The sequence below is a fragment of the Cervus canadensis genome, chromosome 9 (genome assembly GCF_019320065.1).
Source record: "Cervus canadensis isolate Bull #8, Minnesota chromosome 9, ASM1932006v1, whole genome shotgun sequence".
NCBI lineage: Eukaryota > Metazoa > Chordata > Mammalia > Artiodactyla > Cervidae > Cervus > Cervus canadensis.
The window spans coordinates 72709418-72737133 of NC_057394.1; the positions used below are offsets into that span (position 1 = coordinate 72709418).

General features: G+C 42.1%; 1 protein-coding gene across 3 annotated transcripts in view; it reads left to right on the forward strand.

Moving 5' to 3' along the window:
* The window catches only part of SMAD9 (SMAD family member 9), a 60925-nt gene extending 33448 nt beyond the window's left edge, over nt 1-27477 (forward strand). For all 3 annotated transcript variants that reach the window (XM_043477401.1, XM_043477402.1, XM_043477400.1), the window contains exons 2-6: nt 2804-3440; nt 8982-9239; nt 12332-12553; nt 21339-21595; nt 23961-27477. In XM_043477401.1, the coding sequence (XP_043333336.1) occupies nt 3029-3440; nt 8982-9239; nt 12332-12553; nt 21339-21595; nt 23961-24104 (1293 nt within the window). In that variant the 5' untranslated portion in view covers nt 2804-3028 and the 3' untranslated portion in view covers nt 24105-27477. The remainder of the gene's footprint in view (nt 1-2803; nt 3441-8981; nt 9240-12331; nt 12554-21338; nt 21596-23960) is intronic.
* Nucleotides 27478-27716: the final 239 nt, after the last annotated feature.

A 27716-nucleotide genomic window follows, 5' to 3' on the forward strand; every position in this document is an offset into this window, starting at 1 on the left:
TGTATCGTTTAGGAGTAATGCTTTTCAAACACTTTTCGACTGTAACCCACAATAACAAATTTTGCAAAGTGACCCTCGATAATTGCGCACGTGTGCACACACGCACACAGAACACATACCTCCAAATGAAGCATTTATATGAAATAATACCTATTCTTTCTTTGTTAGCTGCACTGCAATAGGGTCTGTTTTGTTTTTACAAAGGCAATTTGTCCCAATAAGTTGATTTCCCAGGCCACTAATAGATCGGAGCAGTTAAAACAACAGCAGCAAACCCGGGTTTGCAAAACTGTGATTTGTTTCCTGGAGCAAAAGTTTTTTTAAAGGGTCTTTTAGTTTAACTCTACTGAACATCTTTATAAGTAGCTGTTTTCTACTGATGGCCTAAGCTTCAAGATTTATGCCACGATTTACTAATAAAAAATTCTATGTAAAACTAAGCAGAATTCAGAGCTCTTTTGAGGTTCAGGTTATTCTGTGTCATGTTGCTTCTCCTCCTCAGAGCCCTTCATCCTCTTCAACGATTGCTTTAAGGCAGCCTGTCTCAATTAAGTAAACAGAGCTCGAACACAGTGACTTAACTATACTTTATAAATTCATGATTGTTAAGCCACAAAATCAACCTTTCCAAATAAAACTGAGTGTAAGTCAAACTGCCAGGAGAAAAAGAACAGCTATGGAGTCTTTAACTCTGCTTTCACCCTAGTTTACCCTCTCTCTGTATACAGGGCTAACTAAAGTCTACACAAGGAATAAAGTGATGTATGTACGTGTTGCTTCATGTTTATTGAATGTCACCCGTTTTTGTGTAATCAGACTGCCATCCTCTTCACAGAGCTTTGTTATTATTGTTTCGTTGCTAAGTCATGTCCTACTCTTTTGAGACCCCATGGACGATAGCCCGCCAGGCTCCTCCATCCATGGGATTTCCCAGGCAAGGACACTGGAGCGGGTTGCCATTTCCTTCTCCAAGGGATCTTCCTGACCCAGGGATTGAACCCATGTCTCCTGCATTGGCAGGCAGGTTCTTTACCGTCTGAGCCACCAATAACCCCTCTTCACAGAGCTGTCTGCTGATCATCATAAGAGCAAGCGTTGTGACAGCACCTCTGTCCAAAGACGTGTATGTAATTGAACCCAGAAAGGTGCAACTCCAGGGAGGCAAAGGGGAAAATTACATCTCATGCGTATTAAACACGCAGTTGTTGGAGATGATGAACTAGATTGATTCCAAGATGCTAAAATGAGTCAGCTTTCTCCAAAATCCTACCAGCAACCACTTTACAAGGGAAACAAGGGAGCTGGTTTCTAAAACCTGGAAGAAGCAGAGGGTTTTGTTTAAGCCAGCTATTTTTTCACAGAAGAGGAAATGCAGAGCTACCTCAGGAAATTTAAATGGGACTGTTGAATAACTGGGGAGGAATGTCTCCTTGGGATGAGAAGGCAAAGAAAAGTTCTGCTGATTTTCAGGGAGAATAACAAAAGTGACAGTGTGCATGTTGTGTGTGTGACTGTGTGTAACTTCTAGAACGTTCGGGTCTTATGACCCCTTTCTACTTTTAAGAATTATTGAGAACTCCAAAGAACCTTTGTTGATGTGGCTCATTTTTTTTTTTGCACCATTTTAGGAATTAAGACTGAAAAGCTTAGAACGTTTACTGACTTATTAAAGACAATGATAAACTCATTATATATTATTAGTAACATAAACATTTTTTATTTTTTTAAAAATCAATCTTTACCCCCCAATAGTGAAGAATGTTATTGTTTTGTATTTTTGCAAGTCTCCTTAATGCTTGGTTGACTGTGGCACTTGGATTCTCATAACTGCTCCTGCAAACAATCTGTTGTGATCTGTTGTTTGGGTTGAAACACATGGGGGAAAGTTTAGTGCACCCAGATGTGTTAGTTGGAAAAGAGAGGGTCTCACAGTCCCCTGAAGGGGACTCTGGAACTCCCAGGGGTCCTTGGGTCACATTTTGAGAACCACCATCCTATAAAGTAGTTTGGAAGCATAAACGAGTGATAAGATTACTGTGTTAATCCCTCTGTTGTGTCCAACTCTTTGCGACCTGGTGGACTATAGTCTGCCAGACTCCTCTATCCATGAATTAGAACTGGAAGAGAGGAGCTCCTTCAGAGGTGTTGCAGTGATCAAGGGGAGAGGTCAGGTGGGGTGGGGCTTAGATGTTGGCAGAAATGGAGAGAAGCTCCCAAGCTTGAAAGACGTTTTGAAGGCAGAATTACCAAGACTTGGAATAGGGCATAAAAGAGAAGGAAGAGTCAAGATGACTAATAAGTTTTCTTTTTTTTTTTTTTGGTGTCGGCCTTTATTATTTTTAATTAATTAATTTCTGGCTGTCCTGGGTCTTTGTTGCTGCACACGGGCTTTCTTAATTGCATCAAGCCCGAGCTACTCTATCTGTGGCGTGCAGGCTTCCTCACTGCGAAGGCTTCTCTTGCCGTGGAGCATGGCTTCGTGGGCACTCGGGCTTCAGTAGTTGCAGTTCACAGGCTCTGTCGCTGTGGCTCTTGGGCTCTATCGTGTGGGCTCAGTAGCTGTGGCACACAGGCTTATTTGCCCCATGGCATATACAGTCTTCCCAGAGCAGGGATTGAACCCACGTCTCCTGCATTGACAGGTCTATTCTTAATCACCGGACCACTAGGGACATCCTAAGTGTTTTCTTCAAGTACAGAACATCTGAAAAATATTTTCTCCCTTACACCCAACCTTTGCTCTTTTCTGAAAATTATCCCAATGAAGTTTACTGAAGTCTTTTTTTTTTTTCCCTCCCCCCAGAGTTGTCCTGCCCACCCCAGGGCTTTGGAGAAAGTCAACTGCTTCCCAGCCTGCACTGGTCACAGTCACTTCCAGAAGAAAGGGAAGACCTGTGACGTCCCTGGGGACTTGGGACCTATGACCTCCCAAGGGGCGTCCTTGCTCACTTCGCTCGGGCCCTGCAGGCAGTGAAGGGCTGTGGGTCCAGCTCCTGTGTGCACCGGACGCCTGCAGTGCCCCCCTCTTATGCACTCCAGCACCCCCATCAGCTCCCTCTTCTCCTTCACCAGCCCGGCAGTGAAGAGACTGCTCGGCTGGAAGCAAGGAGATGAAGAGGAAAAGTGGGCGGAGAAGGCGGTGGACTCTTTAGTGAAGAAGTTAAAGAAGAAGAAAGGAGCCATGGACGAGCTGGAGAGGGCGCTCAGCTGCCCGGGGCAGCCCAGCAAGTGCGTGACCATCCCCCGCTCCCTGGACGGGCGGCTGCAGGTGTCCCACCGCAAGGGGCTGCCCCACGTCATCTACTGCCGCGTGTGGCGCTGGCCGGACCTCCAGTCTCACCACGAGCTGAAGCCGCTGGAGTGCTGCGAGTTCCCGTTCGGCTCCAAGCAGAAGGAGGTGTGCATCAACCCCTACCACTACCGCCGCGTGGAGACGCCAGGTGGGTTTCCTTCGCGGCTTAACTGACAGGTAAGAGGGCGCGTCCCGTTAGTGGGGAGACACGGGCCACCGGCAGGAGAAGGAGGCCCCTCCCGCCGCTGCAAGAGAGACAGAAGGAGGGAGGTTCGGTTTGGAGAAGCCCATCCAAAACTTTGTAGGCAGAATAACCTAGACAGAAGATCTTTCATTTCAGCATAGATGTAAGTTTTGTGTGATTTTGGAAAACGCCGTTTTATTTTGATGTATTTTCGAGTCATCGTCCAGTTCTTGAAAGGTCTGAATATGGTCTTCACATGATAAACAGTTTTTAAAAAAATCTTTTTCCCCAACTCCTCCCCTTGAACTCAGCTGTACTGAACTAAACCAGCTGCACTCTCCCCACGCTAAAGTAAGCAGAGGTGTCTTCTAAACTAAGCAGATGATGGAAGAGTTGCTGGAAATCCTTCCAAGACTGAAAACAATGGCAGTGAGGGGAGATTGGCAGCACTTCTTAAATATGACTTGAAACATAGGAAAGTATTAATCCTAAAGCGCTTCACACACGTGTGTAAGTCCGGTGTTCATCTTTGTTCCTTCACATTGGTGTAACAGTTTGACTGCTTTTCTCTTGGGGTGGAGTGTTCCTGCAGCTACAGGGATGCAGTTTTTGCGGGAGCTTCGTCTCCCCATTCCTGGAGGGGCCGGCTCGTGCGCTCTGGGGAGCAGCCCATGTCCATTAGGAGGCGGTTCTCTCTAGGAACGCAGGTGGTGGGGGAGTCCAGCCTGCCACCTGGCTCCCTCCCAGATTCAGTTAACCTTGCAGCCATCCCTGTTAAGTCCTGCCCAGCCTAGAACAATCTTACTGAGGTGAACTTTCAGGCTCCTGAATCTTGCCATCATGCTGTTAAACTGATGTCAAGGATGTCACCTGCCTGAGCGTGGACGCTTCTCACAGTCCTGTCACTCAGGATACAGGATGAGACCGTGATGAGAAAGGCCCACTTGCCTGGTGAATCCATTGTGCTTTCCCCTAGATCATATACCTCTTTGCTTTCTTCTCTTTCTTGCTTCTCTCTGGGCTTTCTTCATCTACTTTAAAAACACGTCATTAAGGAGTTTATGACAGAAACGACTTGATTGTTTTTTGTTTCTAAGATTTGAGTTATAGTAAGCATTCAGAATACATCCCATGAAAAATGTTCATCAGGGAATCATTTTCCTCTTCCTCAGTAATGTAGTTATTAGATGTGTTTGTAAGATGTATCAGGCATTCCTTTTGAACACTCGAAACCCTGATTTTAAAGGATTATTTGATGTTTTCATTTTTCATATTATGTGAGGTTCTTTCAGAAATAATAGTATGAATGTTTTTACATATGGCAGGTTTCATATCTTGGTAGTTTAGGTTTGAGTTTCCAAGATGAAAGATAGCTAAATGTGGTGTTAATTTTAAGGTGATGTTTAAGCTGTCTTTTTTATTCCTAAATTTGACTTTTTCAATAAAAAGGCAAATTTTATATCTAGCTTTCTGGCCAAACTTAAAGTCAATATTTTGAGAACAATGTAAGATGCTAATGTTCAGCAAGTTTGCTGGTCCCTAATTGTCATAAAACTGAAGTTTTGCCTTTGAAATCTCTCATCTTTTGACCACCCATGCTTGGAACCTTGAAGGCTGCATTGTAGATTATTTTTTTCCTTCTCATAACCTACTAAAATAATCTATTTTAGTGCTTTTCAAACTATCTGCAGTGAAGCACCAGTTTTTAAAAAGCTTCCAATCCATCAAATAGCAATATTTTTACAATACAAATAAATTACTGGGCAGATGAAATTTTTAAAAGACTTAAAAATGCAAGCTTGATTTTAAAAAATACAACCTCAGTTTTTTTTCTTACTATTCAACAGATATAAAATTACTCTGTCAAGTGGCTATTAAGTTTCTAAACACAAACTTCCAGTTTGAATACTTGTATCTGTATGAACTGACACCCAACAGCTGGTAAAATCTCACCAGTCCTCAGACCTTACTTTATGTGGCTTGCGTCTGGTTGCGAAAATGTTTTCGGGGCTCATAACGATTTTTCTTCATGCAGCCGGAGGTGATTTCAGTATAATTTCTCCTCTGTGTTAAATTCCCACACTTTATCCAAACCACATGACTTTTGAAAAAGATTCAAAAGCTTTTTTCAGCTTTGCCCTGCAGTCCCTTATAGACAGTTAATTCCTGCCATTATCTGCCCCCAGGTCATGCTTAGATAGTGTGGTATTTAAAAGGTAGCATCGTGTTAAGGGGTTTCCCAGGTGGTTCAGTGGGAAAGATTCCACCTGCTGGTGGAGGAGATGCCAGGGACTTAGGTTCGATCCCTGGGTTGAGAAGATCCTCTGGAGGAGGAAATGGTAACCCACTCCAGTATTCGTGCCTGGGACATCCCATGGACAGAGGAGCCTGGCGGGCTATAGTCCATGGGGTCACAAAGAATCAGATGCGACTGAACACACGTTGAGACCAATGTCTGTAAGCTCACTAGGTCTTATTTGCAAGCAGCAGTTGTCACACAGAAATAGAACTGAGTTGATTAAGAATAGCTATTGCTCTAGATTGAATGTCTGTGTCCCCCCAAATTCATACATTGAGAACTTCATGCCCAAGATGATATAGTATTAAGAGGCAGTGCCTTTAGATGGCTAGATCATGAAGCCAGACCCCCATGAGTGGGATTAGTGTCCTTATAAAGGGGTCCCCAGGGAGACCCCTTGGCCCTTCCTGCATGAGGACACAGTGAGAAGGCAGCCTACAGCCCAGAGGGGGCTCTGCCCAGAACCTGACCAGGCTGCATCCCCATCGTGGACTGTCCAGCCTCTGGGACTGTGAGAAAGAAATTTCTGTTGTTTATCAGCTTCCCAGTCTGTGGTCTATATGTTCTAGTAGCCCACAGCGGCTAAGACAGCTGTGGTTTGAGTGAAAGTATTTACAAATATGATCAATGCAATCCCAAGGTTAATGGATCTTGTCAGGCTGAATTATAACTCTGATGATACTATCAGTTTTCCTTACAAATCTCCACTGCCTTTAGTTTTACTCAGATGATAGAAATACATTATCAAGATGTTTGTCTCAATAAAGACAAGTTCATCTTCTCTTTTGGTGCCTCAGATCTGCAGGCCATGGAGGAATGAAGGTCTCTGCATTCAGATATGAGGAATTCTGTTTATCAGTGTCAAGGATACCCTGTAGGTATATAAGAACTGAAGTCACAGAGAGTATTCAAATTCTTCCTCCCAAAAAGAAAAGTGAGGGTTTATTTGATCATTGTTAACACTGTGCTCAAGAAGCATCAGTGAAAAATAAGCCATGTGTCATTTAGAGTGTCAACCCCTCACTTTCAGAGTATTCATGAGGCAAGAAATCTTTTTATTCCTCTATATTCATGGAAGGAGATTGGATGGCTTATCGTCTATGTCATTTTTGCATCATGATATTGAGGATTGTTCTATAATGTCATAAAGCAATATATGCAAATACTGGCTTTTAAAGGAGGAAGAAATCACTGTTTCCCTGCCACCCTCATTTGTAGTGGTTTAGCTTAAAACTGTTCATCTGCCTCTTGGAGTTTATATTCTACCTGTAGAACTGAAAATTGTTGCTTGTTAAGAAGAGATAACTCTATGATAGTGGGTAAATGGTGGAATTTGTGATGGATATTATTTTTACCATACTGTTCTTATTGTCTGTTTACTCCAAAATATTTACTTTTTATGAAAGTGTTTATAGATACTTGCTTATGATAAGAAATCCATAGAGTGATTTGAAACAAGTGCTACCTCAGCTATCTCCAGGAACAATTTCTTTTAATTATTCTTGCTTGGTTCTTCTGCTAGCTCTCTCCATTATTACTAAAAAAAAATAGATAATTCTAAATAATATGCTTATACATCTATTTCCAAATTTATCACTTTTAGCTAGTTTCATTGACTCTAACATAAAAGGTGAAGATTTAGTTAATTTATATCACCTTTATCCTTTCTTCCTTTTCTCAATCTATATTTTGGTTTATATTATATTATTATTTAAGTTAATATTATGTTATTTTTTGCTATTAATTTCCAGTGTGGAATTTGGGGGTTCAAATTTTTTCCCTTTAGGAGATTATTAATCCATTGCCTTTTAAAAAATTATTTTATTTTTTGGTTGAACCAGATCTTCGTTGCAGTGCAAGACTTCTTACTGCAGAGGCTTCTCTTGTTGCAGAGCATGGGTTCTAGAGCTGGGACTTCAGTAGCTTTGGCACATGGGCTTAGTTGTTCCACATCATGTGGGATCTAGTTGCTGGCTCAAGGATCGAACCCATGTCCCCTGCATTGGCAGGCAGATTGTTAACCACTGGACCACCAGAGAAGTCCAGTCTGTTGCCTTTCGCTGTCCAGCATGGATGACGGGAAGTCATAAATCATTTTCTCATGTCCTTGTGGTGACTTTGAGGTGCTCCTCTGGGAGCTTTTCAGTCTGTCCTTAGATGTTTGAAATTCAAGATGGCATGACTATGATAGATCTTTTTTTCACTCATTGGGCTGTATACTGTGTGGCTGTTTTCAATCTGATGACACAGATCCTTCTTCGGGCTCCGAGACATTTTCCCCTGTTGTTTCTTTCATCACTTCCTCTGTCTGTTTTCCCTGTTTCTCCTTCTGCAACTTAGGTTGGTCCCAGCTCACCCCTCAACAACACTCCATGGGATAACTTCTTTTTGCCAAGCCTGGGGACACTTCAGAAGTCAGTGGGCACTAGGGATGTCTGACCAATGCTTGCTCTTGAGAATTGCATCTGTCCTTGTTTTTGTGTTGAATCAGGAGCAAAATCACTCATGTTCTTTTTAAAGTAGGGAACCCAGAGGGAAACATACTAAAATGAACAGATAAGTTCTCTATTACTGCTTCATCTTCTACTTATTCACTTTTATTATTATTCACTGTTCATCTTTTCCTTTATAATTTTTAGTTACCTTTAAATCTTTCTGGTAAAGACAAGTAGAATATTTTTACTTAACCAGCACCATGGAGCCTAAAAATGTAGGCTAGTCATCTAAATAATTCAACACAGTTCCAGAGGTATTAATATCTGAATAAAAATATCCAGGGCATGACTTGGGGTTTCATCATGAGCAATGGAAACTGATTTTGATTAAAAAAAAAAGAAAGAAAGAAAAAACACTTTAATGGCAGAATCAGAGGAAGAGGTGAACGATTAGATCCCCAGGTGAGGTAACAGGGCTGCTCTAGTCCTTTCTGCTGTGGGAATGAATAGGCAGTTCTTAGACTACTAACAACAGGAGGATTCTCCTCTAAACTTTTCCTAAATTGGCTGTGAGGAGTGAAACCATTGCTTTAGCTTGATTGCCAAGCTCCCTTTTGGAGGAGAGATGGGACCATCGTGGACAGTGCCACGAGGAGCCCACAGAATGATGGGCAGGTTGTGGCCCGAGTGGACAGACAGCAGCAGCCCGCGTCCACTCTGTATTCGGGACGCCGAGCCGAGGATCTGATGCATCGGTTCTTCCTCCCCCAGTGCTGCCGCCCGTGCTGGTACCCCGACACAGCGAGTACAACCCGCAGCTCAGCCTCCTGGCCAAGTTCCGCAGCGCCTCCCTGCACAGCGAGCCTCTCATGCCGCACAACGCCACCTACCCCGACTCCTTCCAGCAGCCTCCGTGCCCGGCCTTCCCGCCGTCGCCCGGGGCCCCGTTCCCGCCGTCCCCGTGCACGGCCGGCTACCCCCACTCCCCGGGCAGCCCCTCGGAGCCGGAGAGCCCCTTCCAGCACTCAGGTCAGTGCCGGCCGCGGTCTCCTGGGATGCGAGGCGACGCGGTTGTGTGGGCGGGGCCATCGTGAGCATCATTTGTCAGTTGCAGTTCAAACCGCAGGCTCTAGGGGGCCCTTGGACCCCACCCTCTTGATCAGGACTCAATCCATTTTGGAGCAGTTATCAGTTTCTTTTTAAAAAATTTTTATTGGGGTGTAACTGATTTACAGTGTTGGTTGATTTACAGTGTTGGTTAATTTCAAGTGTATAGCAAAGTGAATCTGTTACACATATACATATTCCACTCTCTTTTAGATTCTTTCCCCATATAGGTCATTATAGTGTATTGAGTAGAGTTCCCTGTGCTATACTGTAGGTCCTTATTAATTAGATATTTTATATATAGTAGTGTGTATGTATGTATGTATGTATCAATCCCAATCTTCCAATTTATCCCTCCCCTCTCTACCCCCAGTAACCATAAGTTTTTTTTCATAAGTTTATTTTTTACATGTGTAACTCTATTTCTGTTCTATAGATGAGTTCCTTTGTAGCCTTTTTTTAGATGCCACATATAAGCAATATCATATGATATTTGTCTTTCTCTGACTTGCTTCACTTGGTATAAGTTATCAGTTTCTTCTAGTAAAATAAGGAATATCAGGAGCTGACAAATTCCTGCAGACATGCATGAATGCATCTGGTGCTAGCTGCTGCCATCCACCTCATTCAGGTCTTCCTACGCTCATTTATTTAACAGATATTTATTGAACTCTTATTATCTGCAAGCCTTGCCTGGGGTGCAGGAGCTCTGAGAAACTAGATGGATTTGAACATCATCCTTGGGAATTTCCAGGGATTTTTCCTTTTTAATTTAAGGAATTAGAAGTAAGATTATAAAATACTTCTCTAACATAACCAGGAAGACGTGGCCTAAGGGCAGGTAGTGTAGGGGAATCAGTGGTAGGCCTCTTCTCTGGCTGCCTCTATCAGCAATCCAAGGGAGTCCTTTCCTTTAAAAGATGGGTCTAAGTCAGGTAACGAAGGAGAGATTTACATACCTTGTGAGAGTGAGATAAAGAATATCCCCAGCTCACAAGTTCCTAAGGGTGTTGTTATCTGGTTGCTCAGCTGTGTCCGACTCTTTGTGACCCCGTGGACTGTAGCCCACCAGGCTTCTCTGTCCATGGGATTTCCCAGGCAAGAGTCCTGGAGTGGGTTGCCATTTCCTTCTCCAAGGGACCTTCTCAACCCAGGGATTGAACCCATGTCTCGTGCACTGTCAGGCAGATTCTTCACCACTGAGCCACCTGGGAAGCCCTCTTAAGGGTGTGCACAAATGCATTTGGTGCATCTGCTGCGATCTGCCTCTCCTGTCTTCCCATAGTCATTTATTGAGTTGGGGAAATATTAAAAAGTTTGTTGGGGTTTTTCTGTAACATCTTAAGGAAAAACATGAACTAACTTTTTGGCCAACCCATTATTTGACAGTTATTTGTCAAGCTTTTTTTGTGTGCAAGCATTGCCTTAGGGTTCGGAATGGAGAATTAAAATGTTTATTGAAATTGTTCCTGTCCTTAGGAAACTTATAAAATGTGGGACGATAAGGGAGTTTTCCCACCTCTTCGCTTCTGAGTTATACCATCAGTCGTTCCTTTTGCCCTTCAACAATACATCTGCTATTTTCCCTGTGCATCTACTGTCACGTCTATCACACCATGTTTGTCATTTCCTGCCAGTCTGTTTCCACCACTCAGAGGTCAGCCGCCTTCTCTTTTGTGTGTCCAGCACAAAGAATCCACCTGCAATGCAGGAGACCCCAGTTCGATTCCTGGGTCGGGAAGATCCCCCAGAGAAGGGGTAGGCTACCCACTCCAGTATTCATGGGCTTCCCTGGTGGCTCAGATGGTAAGGAATCCGCCTACACGACTGAGCGACTGAACAACACCAACAAAGGTTTGTGGTGGATTTCCTTCCAATTTGTGTCCTTGTAATAAGCCAGATAAATGTTGCTCAACTTTAAGGTTCATACAGACCATGTGGTGATCTTATATAAATGCAAATTTTATTCCCTGCAACTGAAGTGGCTTCTAAGAATCTGCATTCCTAAGAAGTTCCTGGATTGCTGCAGGGGCTGTGGTCCCAGGAACCACACCAAGAAGGGAATGTCTAAAAGACTTTACTATTCAACATATCTCAGGGGGAATTCTTTCATAAGTGAAGGTCCATTTGGAAACCAAATAATTACCCCCTAATTTATCTGTTTTGTAAGTTTATATTTTAGTGCTTATAAGAACACACTCTAAAAAAAAAAAAGAACACACCCTAGATACAGGAATTACTAGGATACGCAAAGAAAAGAAAGATACTATAATCAATAGAAAGGTAGAAAAAGAACATGATTTGCAAAGAAAGAAAGAACTCTGAAATTGGGTTTTTGAATTTACTGGCAACTTACTTTGAAAAATTTGGGGTGAAAACATAACATTCACCAATTTCCTAATGAATTAGACCTCTCCCTTTAAAGTATATTTATGCCATGAAATAATAATCCCATATATACACAAAGAAAAATGTGAGTCTGTGTGGAATTTTTTTTTCTTTCTTAACAATTTTAAATCATATGCAGTATTTTTGCTTTGATTTTTTATCATATCCAAACAATTATTTTTATCTTTAGTTCTCTGGAAAAGGATACTCTTTACTATAGGAATTCAGTTTGGCAGTAAAATGCTGTCTCTCAGCTGTGAAGATGACATGACCTTCTAACTTCCTTTTAGCTGTGTTTCCTTTGGATAGGGGGATGAAGTTTGCACAGATCCACTCATACCAATGTTGCCTGGCCCCTCAAAACTAATAAACTTATTTACAAAGATTCCAGCCTTGGGAGAGTCATCAGGACATCGGCCCCTGTTCCCAGGTACGTGGACCAGATGAGCAGCCTGCAAGCAGCTTCCGTGAAAGAGGCAAGTTTGGAAACAACTCACAGCATTGTGCTGGTTCTCACATCCAGCCTTTGGGGAACAGTGGTCACCTCGCTTTCCTGGTGGAGTCGTGAGCTGGGAGGTCCCGGGGGTGGTGGTAGTGATGTCCTGTCTGATGCACTTCTGTTTCAGATTTTCGGCCAGTTTGCTACGAGGAGCCGCAGCACTGGTGCTCCGTCGCCTACTACGAACTGAACAACCGCGTCGGGGAGACATTCCAGGCTTCCTCCCGAAGTGTGCTGATCGATGGATTCACAGACCCTTCAAATAACAGGAACAGATTCTGTCTCGGACTTCTTTCTAACGTAAACAGAAACTCAACGATAGAAAATACCAGAAGACACATAGGAAAGGGTAAAGGCACATGTGTAATCCACTTCATATCTTCTTCTGAGCTAACACACAGAAACGAGCCATGGGTTGGCAGCGTGGCCTAGTGGGATGTTCCCAGGGCTGGGAGCTGGGAGACTGTGCTGGGGATACTGTTGGGAAGCGCGTGAGAACTTTTGGGGTCTTTTAGTGCCTCCCCCTCTGAGGTAGGCACAGCATCTTCTGGGAGGTGGCGTAGGGTGGGTGTTAGGAAGATGAACAAGACGAGAAATACAAAGACAGGATGAAATGATTGAAGAGATGTAGCATGAATTATTTTTGAGTAGCCTGAAATGCTAAATAGGATGACTTCTGAAGAAGAGGAATCTGTATCAGGTAAAGTTACTTTTAGGGAGCTCTTTAAAAAAATCAGTGACTTGTCTGTCTGGAAGCCTTTGATAGGGGGTTGGGGTTTTCTCGTGTCCAGGCACTTTTACAACAGCTGAAGAGGCACAGGCCTCGCTCGGGTCTGGAAACAACGCCTTTAGAACCCACCTCATTGGTGTGATTGTCTCAGCCTAGCCTGAGGCCTGGTTGAGGATCTTTAAGTTACTTTTCTTTGTTTATTTTTGACTGTGCTGAGTCTTCGTTGCTTCAGGCGCTTTTCTCTGGTTGTGGCGATCAGGGGCTACTCTCTAGTTTTGGTCCACAGGCTTCTCATTGCCGGCGATTCTCTGGTTGTGGAGCACCGGCTCTAGGGCGCGAGGGCTTCAGTAGGTGCGGCTCCCGGGCTCTCGAGCACAGGCTCAGTAGCTGTGGCCCACGGGCTTAGTTGCTCCTCGGCATGTGGGATCTTCCCAGACTGAGGATGGAACCTGTGCCTCCTGCATTGTCAGGAAGGAAGGCACCAGGGAAGCCCTCATATTTTCTTTTCTATCCAAAGAGTTGGCAGTCGGAATGATGCGTGGTTGTCCCCTGAAATCACAGATGTAAAGAAGCTTTGGGGTCATTTGATCTTTTTTCTCCCCGTCCAGCACTTACACCACCTTGGGAAGTAGCCACAAGCCTTTTCTTTTAAGTTTCCAGGGAAGAACCCTTATTTCATGTGTGATGCAATCTGTGTTTGTCCTATCTCCCAAATGTCTCCTGTTGTCAACCTACAGACCATCGATTAGACGCAGGCTGAATTTGTTCACTGATGTTAACCCTTAATAGTGACAGTTACTTTATCTTATCCTGTATCTTCCCATAGTGGCTCTGTGGTGGCTTATGAGAAGCCTTTGTAGAGAATGATAAATGAAAAAGAGAAAGTCAGAAGCTGGGGGTGAGTCAGGGAGATGAGTACAAATATGTCCCTCAGAATTAGCACTGTGATTATGACTGTGGTTAAAATTTTCCCCTAGGCTCCCAGAGAGTTCAGAAAACAGAAACTTATCTGTAACTTCTATCCCAAGAGGGAAATATAATCATTCCTCAAAGGAACTGATTACTTTTGACTTCTTAAATTTCTCAGGATGGTTTTACTTTGAAACGATTTTTATAAGAATCTTCAGGTGATCTAAAGATAGAATGTTAAAATGTGCTGCCGTAGAGCCATTTGCTGCAGGGCTTTGCAGATTGGTCTGCACAAGAGACTTCTACTTAAGCCACTTGATCTAAAAATAGAATTAAAATATGCAGAGAGTGTTGAATACCTTCTGGGAAGCTTTCTGAAAGCAGCTTGTTCAAGGTGCTGCTGATGTGGACGGACAGATGTGGAGCGCTGGTGTCATGTTACTAACTGAGAGATAATCTACAGGGTTAAAAAAAACATCAGAGCAAGAGCCAGAGAGCCTAGGAAATGCTCACCTGGATGGAAGGACACCCCACCCTCAACAGGGTGCCCAAGGCAAAGGCACAGTTTTCTCAGAAAGCTGCTTTGGAATTGCCTTAATGTGGGGGGAAAAAAAGACGGGGAAGCTACAAGACATGCCGTAAAGCATGGCATGGAATATTTCCAAAGCAAGAGTGATTGGTCTTCTTTGAGGTCAGGGGGACCTCTCTCAGGGGCTCCTGTGGCTTCCCTTGTTCTGAGCTGCATGGCTTCCTGGAGCACCAGCCTGAGTAAGTGTGCAGCCAAACACACCCCAAGGTTAGGGAGCGAGTTAGCTTGTTAATTAACTAACTAACTGATTCTGTAACTTTGGAGTTAGTTATGGGAGATGCTCAAACTTCAGAGATACGCATTCATCTGACAAATATTTATTGAGCATCCACTCTGGGCCAAACGATTCTGCCACTCGGGATATAGCAATGGGAAACAACCGAAACAAAAAACTCCTGGCTTCGTGGATTACCTACTACTAAAGAAAGACAAACAAGAAATTTTATACACACATACACACACACATACACATAGGGGGCTTCCCAGGAGGCACTAGTGGTAAAGAGCTCACCACCCAATGCTGAAGATGTAAGAAACATGGGTTCCATCTGTGGGTCAGGAAGATCCCCTGGAGGAGGACGTGGCAATCCACTCCAGTATTCTTGCCTGGAGAATCCATGGACAGGGGAGTCTGGCTGGTTACAGTCCACAGGGTCACAAACAGTTGGACACTTCCTGAAGTGACTTGGCACACACTCATGCATACACACACACACACACACACACACACACACACGTCAAATGATAAGTATCTAGAGAAAAACAAAGGAGGGGAAGAGAATGGGGGAGCTAGACAAGCAGGCTTCCTAAGGAAGTGACACCTGAGTCGAGAGCTAAAGAGGGAATCGGCAGTGTGGGTACCTTTCCGAGCAAAGGGAACAGCATGTGCAAGGGCCCTGGAACCTGCCTGGCACAGTGTGAGGAACAGCAGCAACGCCAGGGTGAGTGGAACAGAGTGAGCAAGGGGGCGAGGAAGTCATAGAGGAGGCGGGGACAGGACCAGGTCTCATGGCCTGGGAGCCATGCAGAGTGCTTTAGCTTTGCCTGTGTGACACAAGAAGGTGGAGTTAAGTTGGAGTTTATAGACTTGAGTTTTCACTTTAAAAGGATCCCCTGGCTATTATATCGAGATGAGAGTGTGGGGTGTGGGGGGAAAGATACCTATAAAGATTCTTTTTGTTATGGTTAATAATGGGCCTTTTCTCCCCTCAGTAGTTATCAGTTGCTTTGAGGTCACTTCCGGCTTGTGTTTGTTGCCACTTAGGGAAGACGGCGGTCCACTAGAGCAGACCCGTGCCTCCACCCGTCAGCGGCGCGTGTGCTTTGAGCTTTTGTCCGTGGTGGTGATGGGTCACGTGCGGACTCGCCTGTGCTGTTTCAGCCTGCTCTCCATCTGATGCGGCGCGCTGTGAGGCAGAGGGCTTGGCACGAAGCCTTTCTCCGTAACCTTGCAACAGTTAACATGTCTACTGCTTTGACCTCTCTGGCCAAGAGCTTTAAATAGCCATTAGCAAGTTAGCACTAGAATCTCAGAGGCTGCACCTTCAGTATCAGAGGCAGGACCTCAAAGAACCTGGAACACTGCCTTCTAACCTGAGGTCTGTCCATACTCTTCCTTAAAAACCAGGCACACTGCCTGAACTCTTCTGAATGACTCAGCCACCCCCACAGATTCCCAGATCTGAGAGGCACCCTGGCAGGCACTTACACATATTATTGCTTTATAGTCACTCTACAAGTTAGGATTTCTTAGACCCATTTTACAGGTGAGGCAACAGAAGCTCAGAAGAGTTCAGAAGCTTATCCATGGTCCCACAAGTGATACGGATTTTGCACCCATGGCTCTGTCTTTCAGGTCCAGTTGCTTCCTTCTGCTGGAGGGGAGGGACCCTCCTGCTTTTTCATCTCAGCACCCCTCTTAGTTCAGTGTTGAGGAATTGAATCTTTTGATATGGAATGAAAATGATTGTCATATGCCACAGCCACAGTATGTCATAATCAACTCTGAGATGTTGAAATAAGGCCCTCATTTTGTACTGCAGTGATGAAATTTTACAGTCATTTACTTTAAAAATGTAAATCAGAAAAGATTTTGTGTTTTCCCCCCAAGAATACTCTAGAAAAGCCGTCCCACACTGAGTTACACTGAGCTCCATGGGAGGATTATTAGCATCTTTATAGGGAAAAAATGATGAAGAACTGCTGACATATCACACCTGTCTGTGACTGTGCAAAATAAAGCCAAGGTTATTTCCTGAGGTTTAGGGAATGATGGAATAGCCAGTTTGGGTCACTGGAGTGTACAGTGTGCCTGCTTTTTTAGAGTGGCTTTTAGGATGGCCCTGATTTCCAAATAATGAGGAAAGCCACAGTCTTGAAAGGACTTCCTGAGCATATGTGTGCTCTTACGGTCATTGAGATCAGGTTGTATTTCTTAGAAATGCACAACGTAATATAACCCTAGTCAATAGCAGTGTTCTTCCTGAGCACCTGTGACTGCGCTGTCACTGCAGCCAGCACCATTGACCCACGTAAGGAGCTGCTCCAAGTTCTTGGTGTGAAAGAAGACTTGCGGCAGGACGGACGCGTTTCTTCTTTGCAGCTGCAGACGAGCTGCGTGTGTCCTGGCTGCTGGCTGTCCTTCCTCCCGTGGGAGAAGGAAGGGGTAACCGATCATTCCTGAGGCATTAGCCCCACGTAGTGAACTTACCGGGACTTCCCAGGTGACACTAGTGGTAAACAACCCACCTGCCGATGCAGGAGACATAAGAGACGTGGGTTTGATCCCTGGGTCAGGAAGATCCATGGAGAAGGAAATGGCAACCCACTTCAGTATTCTTGCCTGGAGGAGCCCATGGACAGAGGAGCCTGGTTGGCTACAGTCCATGGGGTTGAAAAGAGTCAGACACAGCTGAAATGACCTAGCACACATACATGCACATTAAATGAGGCAAACCCGGACCTTCCCAGACATAATTATCATAGATTTCAAATCATCGAATTGCTTTGGGAATTAGTTTTTCACTTTTTTATGAAACTTTATTTTCTAGTACATCTCAAGGTGTTCTGTGGAAATATAGTAATGTTTCCCTTTTTCGTGAAAGGAATTATCCTGAGACAAGGGTTTAGTTTGTAGTTCCTTAGAAGCAGGGTCTGTACCTCGAGGTGATTTTTTTTTCATTTTTTAAAAATTATTTTTGGGGCTATGCTGGGTCTTAGTTATAGCACGTGGGATTTAGTTCCCTGACCAGGGATTGAACCTGGACCCCATCACTGGGAGTGTGGAGTCTTAGCCACTGGGTCACCAGGCAAGTCCCTCAAGGTGATTTCTGGATTCCTTCTTTCCCAGTGGATTTAGTTTCCTGGTCTCAAAATGTCCTTTCCATTTTGCCTTTGAATGTGTGTAAAGTTTCTCATCCCTGAAAAAGCAAATCCTAAAAAAAATTTAACACACCTTACTTATAGTTTCCTTTGTAGTGCAAAAGCTTTTAAGTTTCATTAGGTCCCATTTGTTTAGTTTTGCTTTTATTTCCAATATTCTGGGAGGTGGGTCATAGAGGATCATGCTGTGATTTATGTCGGAGAGTGTTTTGCCTATGTTCTCCTCTAGGAGTTTTATAGTTTCTGGTCTTACATTTAGATCTTTAATCCATTTTGAGTTTATTTTTGTGTATGGTGTTAGAAAGTGTTCTAGTTTCATTCTTTTACAAGTGGTTGACCAGTTTTCCCAGCACCACTTGTTAAAGAGGTTGTCTTTTTTCCATTGTATATCCTTGCCTCCTTTGTCAAAGATAAGGTGTCCATAGGTTCGTGGATTTATCTCTGGGCTTTCTATTCTGTTCCATTGATCTATATTTCTGTCTTTGTGCCAATACCATACTGTCTTGATGACTGTGGCTTTGTAGTAGAGTCTGAAGTCAGGCAGGTTGATTCCTCCAGTTCCATTCTTCTTTCTCAAGATTACTTTGGCTATTCGAGGTTTTTTGTATTTCCATACAAATTGTGAAATTATTTGTTCTAGTTCTGTGCAAAATACCGTTGGTAGCTTGATAGGGATTGCATTGAATCTATAGATTGCTTTGGGTAGAATAGCCATTTTGACAATATTGATTCTTCCAATCCATGAACACGGTATGTTTCTCCATCTGTTTGTGTCCTCTTTGATTTCTTTCATCAGTGTTTTATAGTTTTCTATGTATAGGTCTTTTGTTTCTTTAGGTAGATATACTCCTAAGTATTTTATTCTTTTTGTTGCAATGGTGAATGGTATTGTTTCCTTAATTTCTCTTTCTGTTTTTTCATTGTTAGTATATAGGAATGCAAGGGATTTCTGTGTGTTAATTTTATATCCTGCAACTTTACTATATTCATTAATTAGCTCTAGTAATTTTCTGGAAGAGTCTTTAGGGTTTTCTATGTAGAGGATCATGTCATCTGCAAAGAGTGAGAGTTTCACTTCTTCTTTTCCTATCTGGATTCCTTTTACTTCTTTTTCTGCTCTGATTGCTGTGGCCAAAACTTTCAACACTATGTTGAATAGTAGTGGTGAGAGTGGGCACCCTTGTCTTGTTCCTGATTTCAGGGGAAATGCTTTCAATTTTTCACCATTGAGGGTGATGCTTGCTGTCGGTTTGTCATATATAGCTTTTATTATGTTGAGGTATGTTCCTTCTACTCCTGCTTTCTGGAGAGTTTTAATCATAAATGGATGTTGAATTTTGTCAAAGGCTTTCTCTGCATCTATTGAGATAATCATATGGTTTTTATCTTTCAATTTGTTAATGTGGTGTATTACATTGATTGATTTGTGGATATTAAAGAATCCTTGCATTCCTGGGATACAAAGAGGACACAAACAGATGGAGAAACATACCGTGTTCATGGATTGGAAGAATCAATATTGTCAAAATGGCTATTCTACCCAAAGCAATCTATAGATTCAATGCAATCCCTATCAAGCTACCAACGGTATTTTGCACAGAACTAGAACAAATAATTTCACAATTTGTATGGAAATACAAAAAACCTCGAATAGCCAAAGTAATCTTGAGAAAGAAGAATGGAACTGGAGGAATCAACCTGCCTGACTTCAGACTCTACTTCAAAGCCACAGTCATCAAGACAGTATGGTACTGGCACAAAGACAGAAATATAGATCAATGGAACAGAATAGAAAGCCCAGAGATAAATCCACGAACCTATGGACACCTTATCTTTGACAAAGGAGGCAAGGATATACAATGGAAAAAAGACAACCTCTTTAACAAGTGGTGCTGGGAAACCTGGTCAACCACTTGTAAAAGAATGAAACTAGAACACTTTCTAACACCATACACAAAAATAAACTCAAAATGGATTAAAGACCTAAATGTAAGACCAGAAACTATAAAACTCCTAGAGGAGAACATAGGCAAAACACTCTCCGACATAAATCACAGCATGATCCTCTATGACCCACCTCCCAGAATATTGGAAATAAAAGCAAAACTAAACAAATGGGACCTAATGAAACTTAAAAGCTTTTGCACAACAAAGGAAACTATGTTGAGTCTTAAACCTAGACATTTGGAGGAAAAGCATCAACTAAAATGTACTTTGAGCAGCAACATTCTCAAGACCCTCTTCACCTTTTCATTCTAAGAAAATGAGATAAAATAGCATAAACTACATTTTGATTGAGTCATTATATTTTATCTGAAAATGTGGCATGAATTTCATTGTAGGTAAAAATAGGCATTATTTCTATGACCTGTAAATGTAGGTGATAAGCTTTAAAATGGAATAGGCCTCTTTGAGGTACTAAGAGAAATGGATTTATAATTGTTAGTAAAATAAAATGTAAACTCCATTTATCATGTCCTCTGAAGTGGATTTAGTATATGCATGTAAGTAACATTACCATGGTACTTACTGTGTCCAGTTCTTTACTTCTATATGTCCCTGAAGGACTATTTGATGTTTTCTGCCTTATGTTGTTATTTTGCCTCTAATAGTATGAGATCTTCCTTTTAGAATGAACAAGCATGAGACTGAAAGTGACAGTTCAGTTCAGTTCAGTCACTCAGTTGTGTCCGACTCTTCGCAACCCCATGAACCGCAGCACACCAGGCCTCCCTGTCCATCACCAACTCCCAGAGTTTACTCAAACTCATGCCCATCGAGTTGGTGATGCCATCCAGCCATCTCATCCTCTGTCGTCCCCTTCTCCTCCTGCCCTCAATCTTTCCCAGCATCAGAGTCTTTTCCAATGAGTCAGCTCTTTGCATCAGGTGGCCAAAGTATTGGAGTTTCAGCTTCAGCATCAGTCCTTCCAATGAACACCCAGGACTGATCTCCTTTAGGATGGACTGGTTGGATCTCCTTGCAGTCCCAGGGACTCTCAAGAGTCTTCTCCAACAGCACAGTTCAAAAGCATCAATTCTTCAGTGCTCAGCTTTCTTTATAGTCCAACTCTCACATCCATACATGACCACTGGAAAAACCATAGCCTTGACTAGATGGGCCTTTGTTGGCAAAGTAATGTCTCTGCTTTTTAATATGCTGTCTAGGTTGGTAATAACTTTCCTTCCAAGGAGTAAGCATCTTTTAATTTCATGGCAGGAGTAGTATTAATACATGACAGCCTCCTTCTTTGTTCTTGGCTATGCAAACCTGAATTGCAATATATTTTTTTTTTTTTTTTTGCAATATACTTTTAAATTGCACTCATGGAAAAAATACAGATGATAATGAAAGCAGGTCAACCTCTGGGGCACTCGTGGTACTAATCAGTGATTGGTGACATTAAAATTAACCTCACAGATGATAGTCACGTCTCTTTAGGTGACAGAGGCAGATGAGATGGGAAGGGTGGTAAGTCTAAGTGGAACTCAGTGCTGGTGTCAGAAGACTGTTTCTGCCTCGCAGGCGTGCACCTGTACTACGTCGGGGGAGAAGTCTATGCCGAGTGCGTGAGTGACAGCAGCATCTTCGTGCAGAGCCGGAACTGCAACTATCAGCACGGCTTCCACCCAGCCACCGTCTGCAAGATCCCCAGCGGCTGCAGCCTCAAGATCTTCAACAACCAGCTGTTCGCTCAGCTGCTCGCCCAGTCTGTGCACCACGGATTTGAAGTCGTCTATGAGCTGACCAAGATGTGCACCATCAGGATGAGCTTTGTCAAGGTAAGGAGTGCTTGCTTCCTGATTCTAAGATAGAGACCAAAAGCACAGGACTTCCGGAGCGGTCCAGTGGCTAAGACTCCCTGCTCTCAATGCAGGGGCCCCAGGTTCGATCCCTGGTCAGGGAACTAGATCCCACATAGGTCAACTAAATATCCTGCATGCCACAACTAAGACCCAGTACAACCAAATAAGAAAATAAATAAGTAAAAAAATATATATTTTAAAACAGTCTTCGGTTGATGTGGCAGTTGGACAGCCAGGGCAAGTAGACAGCATTTTGGCAGGAAAACTCTCAATTGTTTTTCAGAAGAGCTCCTCCATGAGTATGACATCTCTTGTTTAGCAATTTTAAGAAAATTCTTAAGTATATTACTTTTGGAGGAAAACCAAGTTAAGGCAGTTACCTGATTTTTCTTTAAATAAAGAAGATAAAGTGATTATGATGGTTGCATAGGACTTAATGCTACAGAGATTTGTGTTTTTCTTCCCTCAAATTGCTGAGCACTGTGGTCACTCAGTAAATGGTGAATTTACCTGAAATCGAATAAGACAAAGCAGACAGGCAAACAGAGGCAATTATATTTATAAATAAACTACAAAACAGAACTGAGTCTAATACAACAGAGTATGAATTAAGTGCTGTTTACAAAAGTATAAACAGGTTGGGATAAAAACATTATGGGGCTTACGATTAATTCTGAGACAGTAGTAGATATTCTGTTTATGAATATTTGTTGAATTTCTCAATTAGATCTTATTAAAGTTGACATGAAGGTTGGAGAATGGAGGAAGTTACTTAGTGGGAAGGAAAAACTGGATTTGCATGTTGAAGCTAAGCCCTCAGTTTATCGTCCGCTATTTCATTCCTCACAAAGCACTTGCAAATAATTCTAATATTTCCAAATCTGAGCTTGTTTGCCAAACTGAGCATACGTGACAGTTTTCCCATGGTGACCTATCTATTCAAGGGGTATCAGTATGGCTTGTTACAGATTTTTTCAAAGTAAAATTTATTAATTCTGTAAAATTACCATGAAAAATGTGTCCCATTTTTCTACACTCTTATTTATAATTTCAGTAATTATTTTAAAAATGAGAATCAAGAAGTTTCCAGTTTAGAAAATGACTTCTTGAATCCATTTCTTTCATGGTTACAAAGCAGTTTTATTCAAATTTGCATGCGTGCTAAGTCGTTTCAGTCATGTCTGACTCTGTGACCCCTTGGAGTGTAGCTCCCTAGGCGCCTCTGTCCATGGAATTCTCCAGGCAACAATACTGGAGTGGGTAACCATTCCCTTCTCCAGGGGATCTTCCTGACCTAGGGCTCAAACCCAGATCTCCTGCATTGCAGGCAGATTCTTTACCATCTAAGCCACCAGGGATGCCTTTATTCAAGTTTACTGTTAAGCTTTAGAAGCATTTTTACACTGTAAAATTAACAGGCAATTAACAAATACCTGAAAGTCTTTTCAAACATTCTGATGCTTTAGAGCCAGCAGAGGGCGATAAATTGCTGTTAATAAACAACCATTTGACGTACTTTTTTCTAGGCCTGTTTTAAAAATTGGGATGAAATGGCCAATGTCTCAGATACAATTATTTCACTGTATTATAAACTTGTATAGGAATCTGATTTTCCTAAGATCAACTAGATGTACTTGTCACATATGCAACCTTTAAATTCATAAAACTACATAATTCACAAAATAAACTGTGACTAATATTGCAGGGACTTAAAAAAAAAAAAAGGATTCCTAGCAAATATAACTATAGGTGATCAGTGTAAAAGAAATTGATAAGTTCTCACCACGATAAAAAATTGCAACCATGTGAGGTCATAGATGTTAATGAAACTTCTTTATTTTTTGCGGTCTCTCCTGTGGATGGTCACCAATGGCAAACTGCCAGAAGTGAGCCAGCATGGGAGAGGAGAAACAAGCCTTCTTCATCAATCCTGAGTAACACAGAGCACCCTCAGCTCTCACCTAACAACTTTCAGATCCAGCCATTGTTCTGTTTTGTACAAAATACAGACTTCAGCATTAAGGGGGTGAACATGCGTTCAAGCTCCCTTCCCTGGGGAAGACAGCATGAATTCCCGGTGTCTCTGATGTGGCTGGAACCCAGGCCCTCTCTAGGTCTGTGGTTTTACTTGCGAGCCCAGGAGGAAACCTCGGATGGGGACTCATCTTAGGGTGTCTGGCTGATGAAAAGGTTGTCTTGTACTTGCAGGAATGCAGAGTTCATGTTCTCAGGTCCCAGAAGCTGCCCTGGTGGGTGGGCTGTGTCCAGCAGGCCTGTCTCGTGCCCCTGGAGGCTGCCTGGAAGTCTGGCACAATGACTTGGCTCTGTTTTTGCTTTTCAGGGCTGGGGAGCCGAGTACCATCGCCAGGATGTCACAAGCACGCCCTGCTGGATTGAGATCCACCTTCATGGACCGCTGCAGTGGCTGGACAAAGTTCTGACTCAGATGGGCTCCCCACACAACCCAATTTCTTCCGTGTCCTAACAGTCCTGTCTCAATGCACATTTCTATAGGGTAGATGCTGTTGCAGGCAGTGGCTTATGTCATTTCAGAGTCATGACTAACTGACGTTTCTAAGGACACATGTAAATACGTTTAATATATACTCACCGTATTTTGTATCACCGTCTTATTTTGTGCTTTCTAGTTAACCTGATGCCACTACAACGCGACGAGAAAAGCAGGGTTTTCGCACCTACGCTCTAATAAGCAGCAGCTTCTTTTGTGGGAGAGAAGAAATGAGAGGCAAGTCTGTGGACAGTGTTTGAAGGGTGCTGGCAGGACAAAGGCAGCTTTCGTCTGCCGTGTCACATAAGGCATGTTGTATGGCCAGTCCAGAAAAATACTAAAACTGTTTACGTAGCAAAAATCAGGTACTAGCAACACTAGGGCAAATAACACTTTGGACAAAACAAAGCTATCAAACCCGTAACATTTAAATAACTTCACTTCAAGTGCTGACAAAAAAAAAAATCAAGCTTGTAAAATCAGTTATGTAAGACAAGTCATATAAGCTTTATTTCTGAAGTTGAAATACCTGTAGGTAGACTGTTGTGCTGGTATGAATGGTACCTTTTAAACAAATTAAAACTGTGATCGGAAGAGAAAGAAACTGTGAAGCTGAGAGCCAGGTTGCCTCATTATCTTACCACTGTACAAAAAAAAATAAATGACTCTAATATGGGAAGATATTATAAATATGAAAATAGCATGAAATAAGCTATATCCCCCAACTGCAAAATAAGACCAGCACTTTCTTAGTCAATGCATCACCCACAGAGATGCCTGCCTTCCATGTAGGAAATCAGGTTCCTGTTCTCCTGGTGATTCACAGCAGGCAGCTCTGCAGATCCGAGTCTGCACGGCATGCTCACTGTCCTTGTGGTTAAGTCCTGTGTGTGTGTGGAAGCAGCAGTAAAACAAGAGCATCGGATAAAAACACCCTGTGTTTACTTATTCCTTCTCACATTCCCACGTTCACAGTCTCTAGGCGAGGGCACAGTTTGCCGCATATTCCTCACACGTTGGTAAATACTAACTCTTCACAGATGACGCAAACAGTGTTCACTGAAGCCTTTGAGAAAATCCAGACACGTTGCTGCGATCAAATTTGAGTTATTTAACTTAGTGTCTCTACCGATTAAGTGACCTGCTGGTCATAGGTGGTAGCCTCTCATAAAACTAAAGCCTCATACCTGGAAATAACTTCCCAAATAAGATAGTAATTCCATAATCCCTATCATTTCTGAGGAACAGTGGTCCTGAATAACAGGACATTTTTAAAAAATGTATACACAATACCAAAACCTGTTATTTACCCTTGGATGATAAAGAGAGGGCCGTTTACCAAATTTCTAGGTACTTTCATATATATATATATATAATTCCCATCCACTGAACACTGCATTGCTTGGAAAATTATTTCACACCCTCTTTAAAATGTATAATTTAAGAAGGTAATTATGCTTGTTAACAGACGGTACTTCAGTGATCCAGGAGGTTTCTTCATTTATAAATTCTGTCTCAACTCTTTCTAGCATTAGTGTATAGTAGCTGTTTCTCATTAAATTGTATTCAAGGTAGGAATGATCATATGAAAACAATGTATGCGTGAGCTACTGCCGTCACCTCTTGTAATGACTAGTGTTACCTAGTAGAAGCTTTCATATATACAATAGAAAATATCACATTTTACATTAAAGCTAGGTGGTCCATTTAGTGTTTAGAGAACTCTGTAGTTTATTGGTTCACCAACTATGTATGTACCCGGCACAGTGTTAGGTACTGTGGAGTCAATGTACACAAGAAACCATCCCAGCCCTCTGGAGCTGAGAGTCTACACGGAAATCTGTAGAATCATCTTCATGTTTCAAGAACTATTAAAACAAAACATGTGCTCTTTTTTATGCTTGAAGAAAATATAATTGATTTCCTAATTATCGCTATTTTGAAACTGATTTCCCATCTCTTCTGAACAATGAAGTCATGAATGAAGACATCCTTGGATAAATGAGGCTTTTCTTCTTTGTCTCAAAGTTGGATTTTTCTCCTCTTGCTTCCCTATTTTCCAGTAATTCCCTATGTCTCCTTTCCTTGGAAAAGGCATTAGTATGGTGAAGTCTTCCTCAAACGAGTACTACTGCACAAAACAGCATGAGGTACACGTGGTTTGGGCTCCAGGGATCAAACATCACTTTATCCATCAGTGGTCAGACTCCTCCTCTGGTAATCTTACACCTTTACAGAATCAATCGGTACTAGTTGCTTATAAATGACATGAAAAAATACACTGGCTTTCCACGCAGCTTTGGGAAGCCAGGACAGAATATTCCAGTGAATCGGAATTCTATCTTCAAAAAATAAATGATTAAAGTGGTACGTATGCATCACTACCAGGTCTGTCTCACCAAAAGCCTTTATTAAGATACTGTGAAATTCAGAGAATTTAGGAGGGATGGGAAGTTAACCCTTAAGTCATTGTAACATAGTCACATTTTAGATCAGTCCTTTAAATTTTTTTCTGGTAAGAATTGTTAAAAATTGTAGTGCAGAATTTGATTTCTGACTTCTAAATGTGCTTATTTAGCATTCAATCCTTGAGGTAGACAGTCCAAACAATGCCTTCACATTCTTTTATAGGATTGTGAGCAAAGTGGACATGCTAAGCCATTAATTGCATCAGCAATTGCCAAACATGTTTAAGGTTGCTGTAGACAAGGGTCGTGCAACAGAGAATAGTAACATCTGGCCTGCTCACAAGACTCAGAACATTTATAGTGCTGTTCAAGTCTGGGTTTTGTTTTTTCTCCTGTTAAAAATTTGAGATGTAAAAAATTTTAGTTAGGTGATATTTTAATACCTTCCAGTGCTTTGGAACTATTAAGATGTCAATTCTCAATACATTTACTTTGTTATTTTTTTTTTACACTCAGTTTAAATCAGAAAAAGTTGGACAACTACCTAGCATTTAGAATCTCCTTTTCATTGTCTTCTTAGGAAGTGAATACTCTGTCACAGCAACAAAAATATTTTTTAGGTATTGCTTGTTAAGACTTCAAGCACCGGCTTAACTTTGATTATGTCCTGAATATTTGACATACATAGTCAACAAATAAAGCAAAATATAACATGCGTTCCAAATTTTGTCTGCCCGTGTTAAGGATTTAATGGCTGAACTATATGACAAATTACATGATCTTGGTGTATGTTAAGTTCAAATTAATGTAAAACAAACTAACAAAAAAGAAACTATTTCTATTTAAGTCATGTTTTTTATTATAGCTATGCCTCAGTTATCCCTCAAATGCACACTTACACTGTTATCTGATTGTTTATAATAAAGAATACTGTACCTAAATGTCTTTTGGCTCATTATTCCCTGCAAACCTCATAGAAGGATTTGTTGCATATGGGTCCTTAAGATGATCTTATACAATCCTGTTTTGAAAATGGGATTTTTTGAAATCCAACATCCTATAGAGAAATTAGGTAACAGTTTTGAATTAAACATCTTAGAATAACTGGCATTAAATATAGAACCTTGGAGGGTGAGGGATAAATTAGGAGGTTGGGATTAACATATACACACTACTGTAT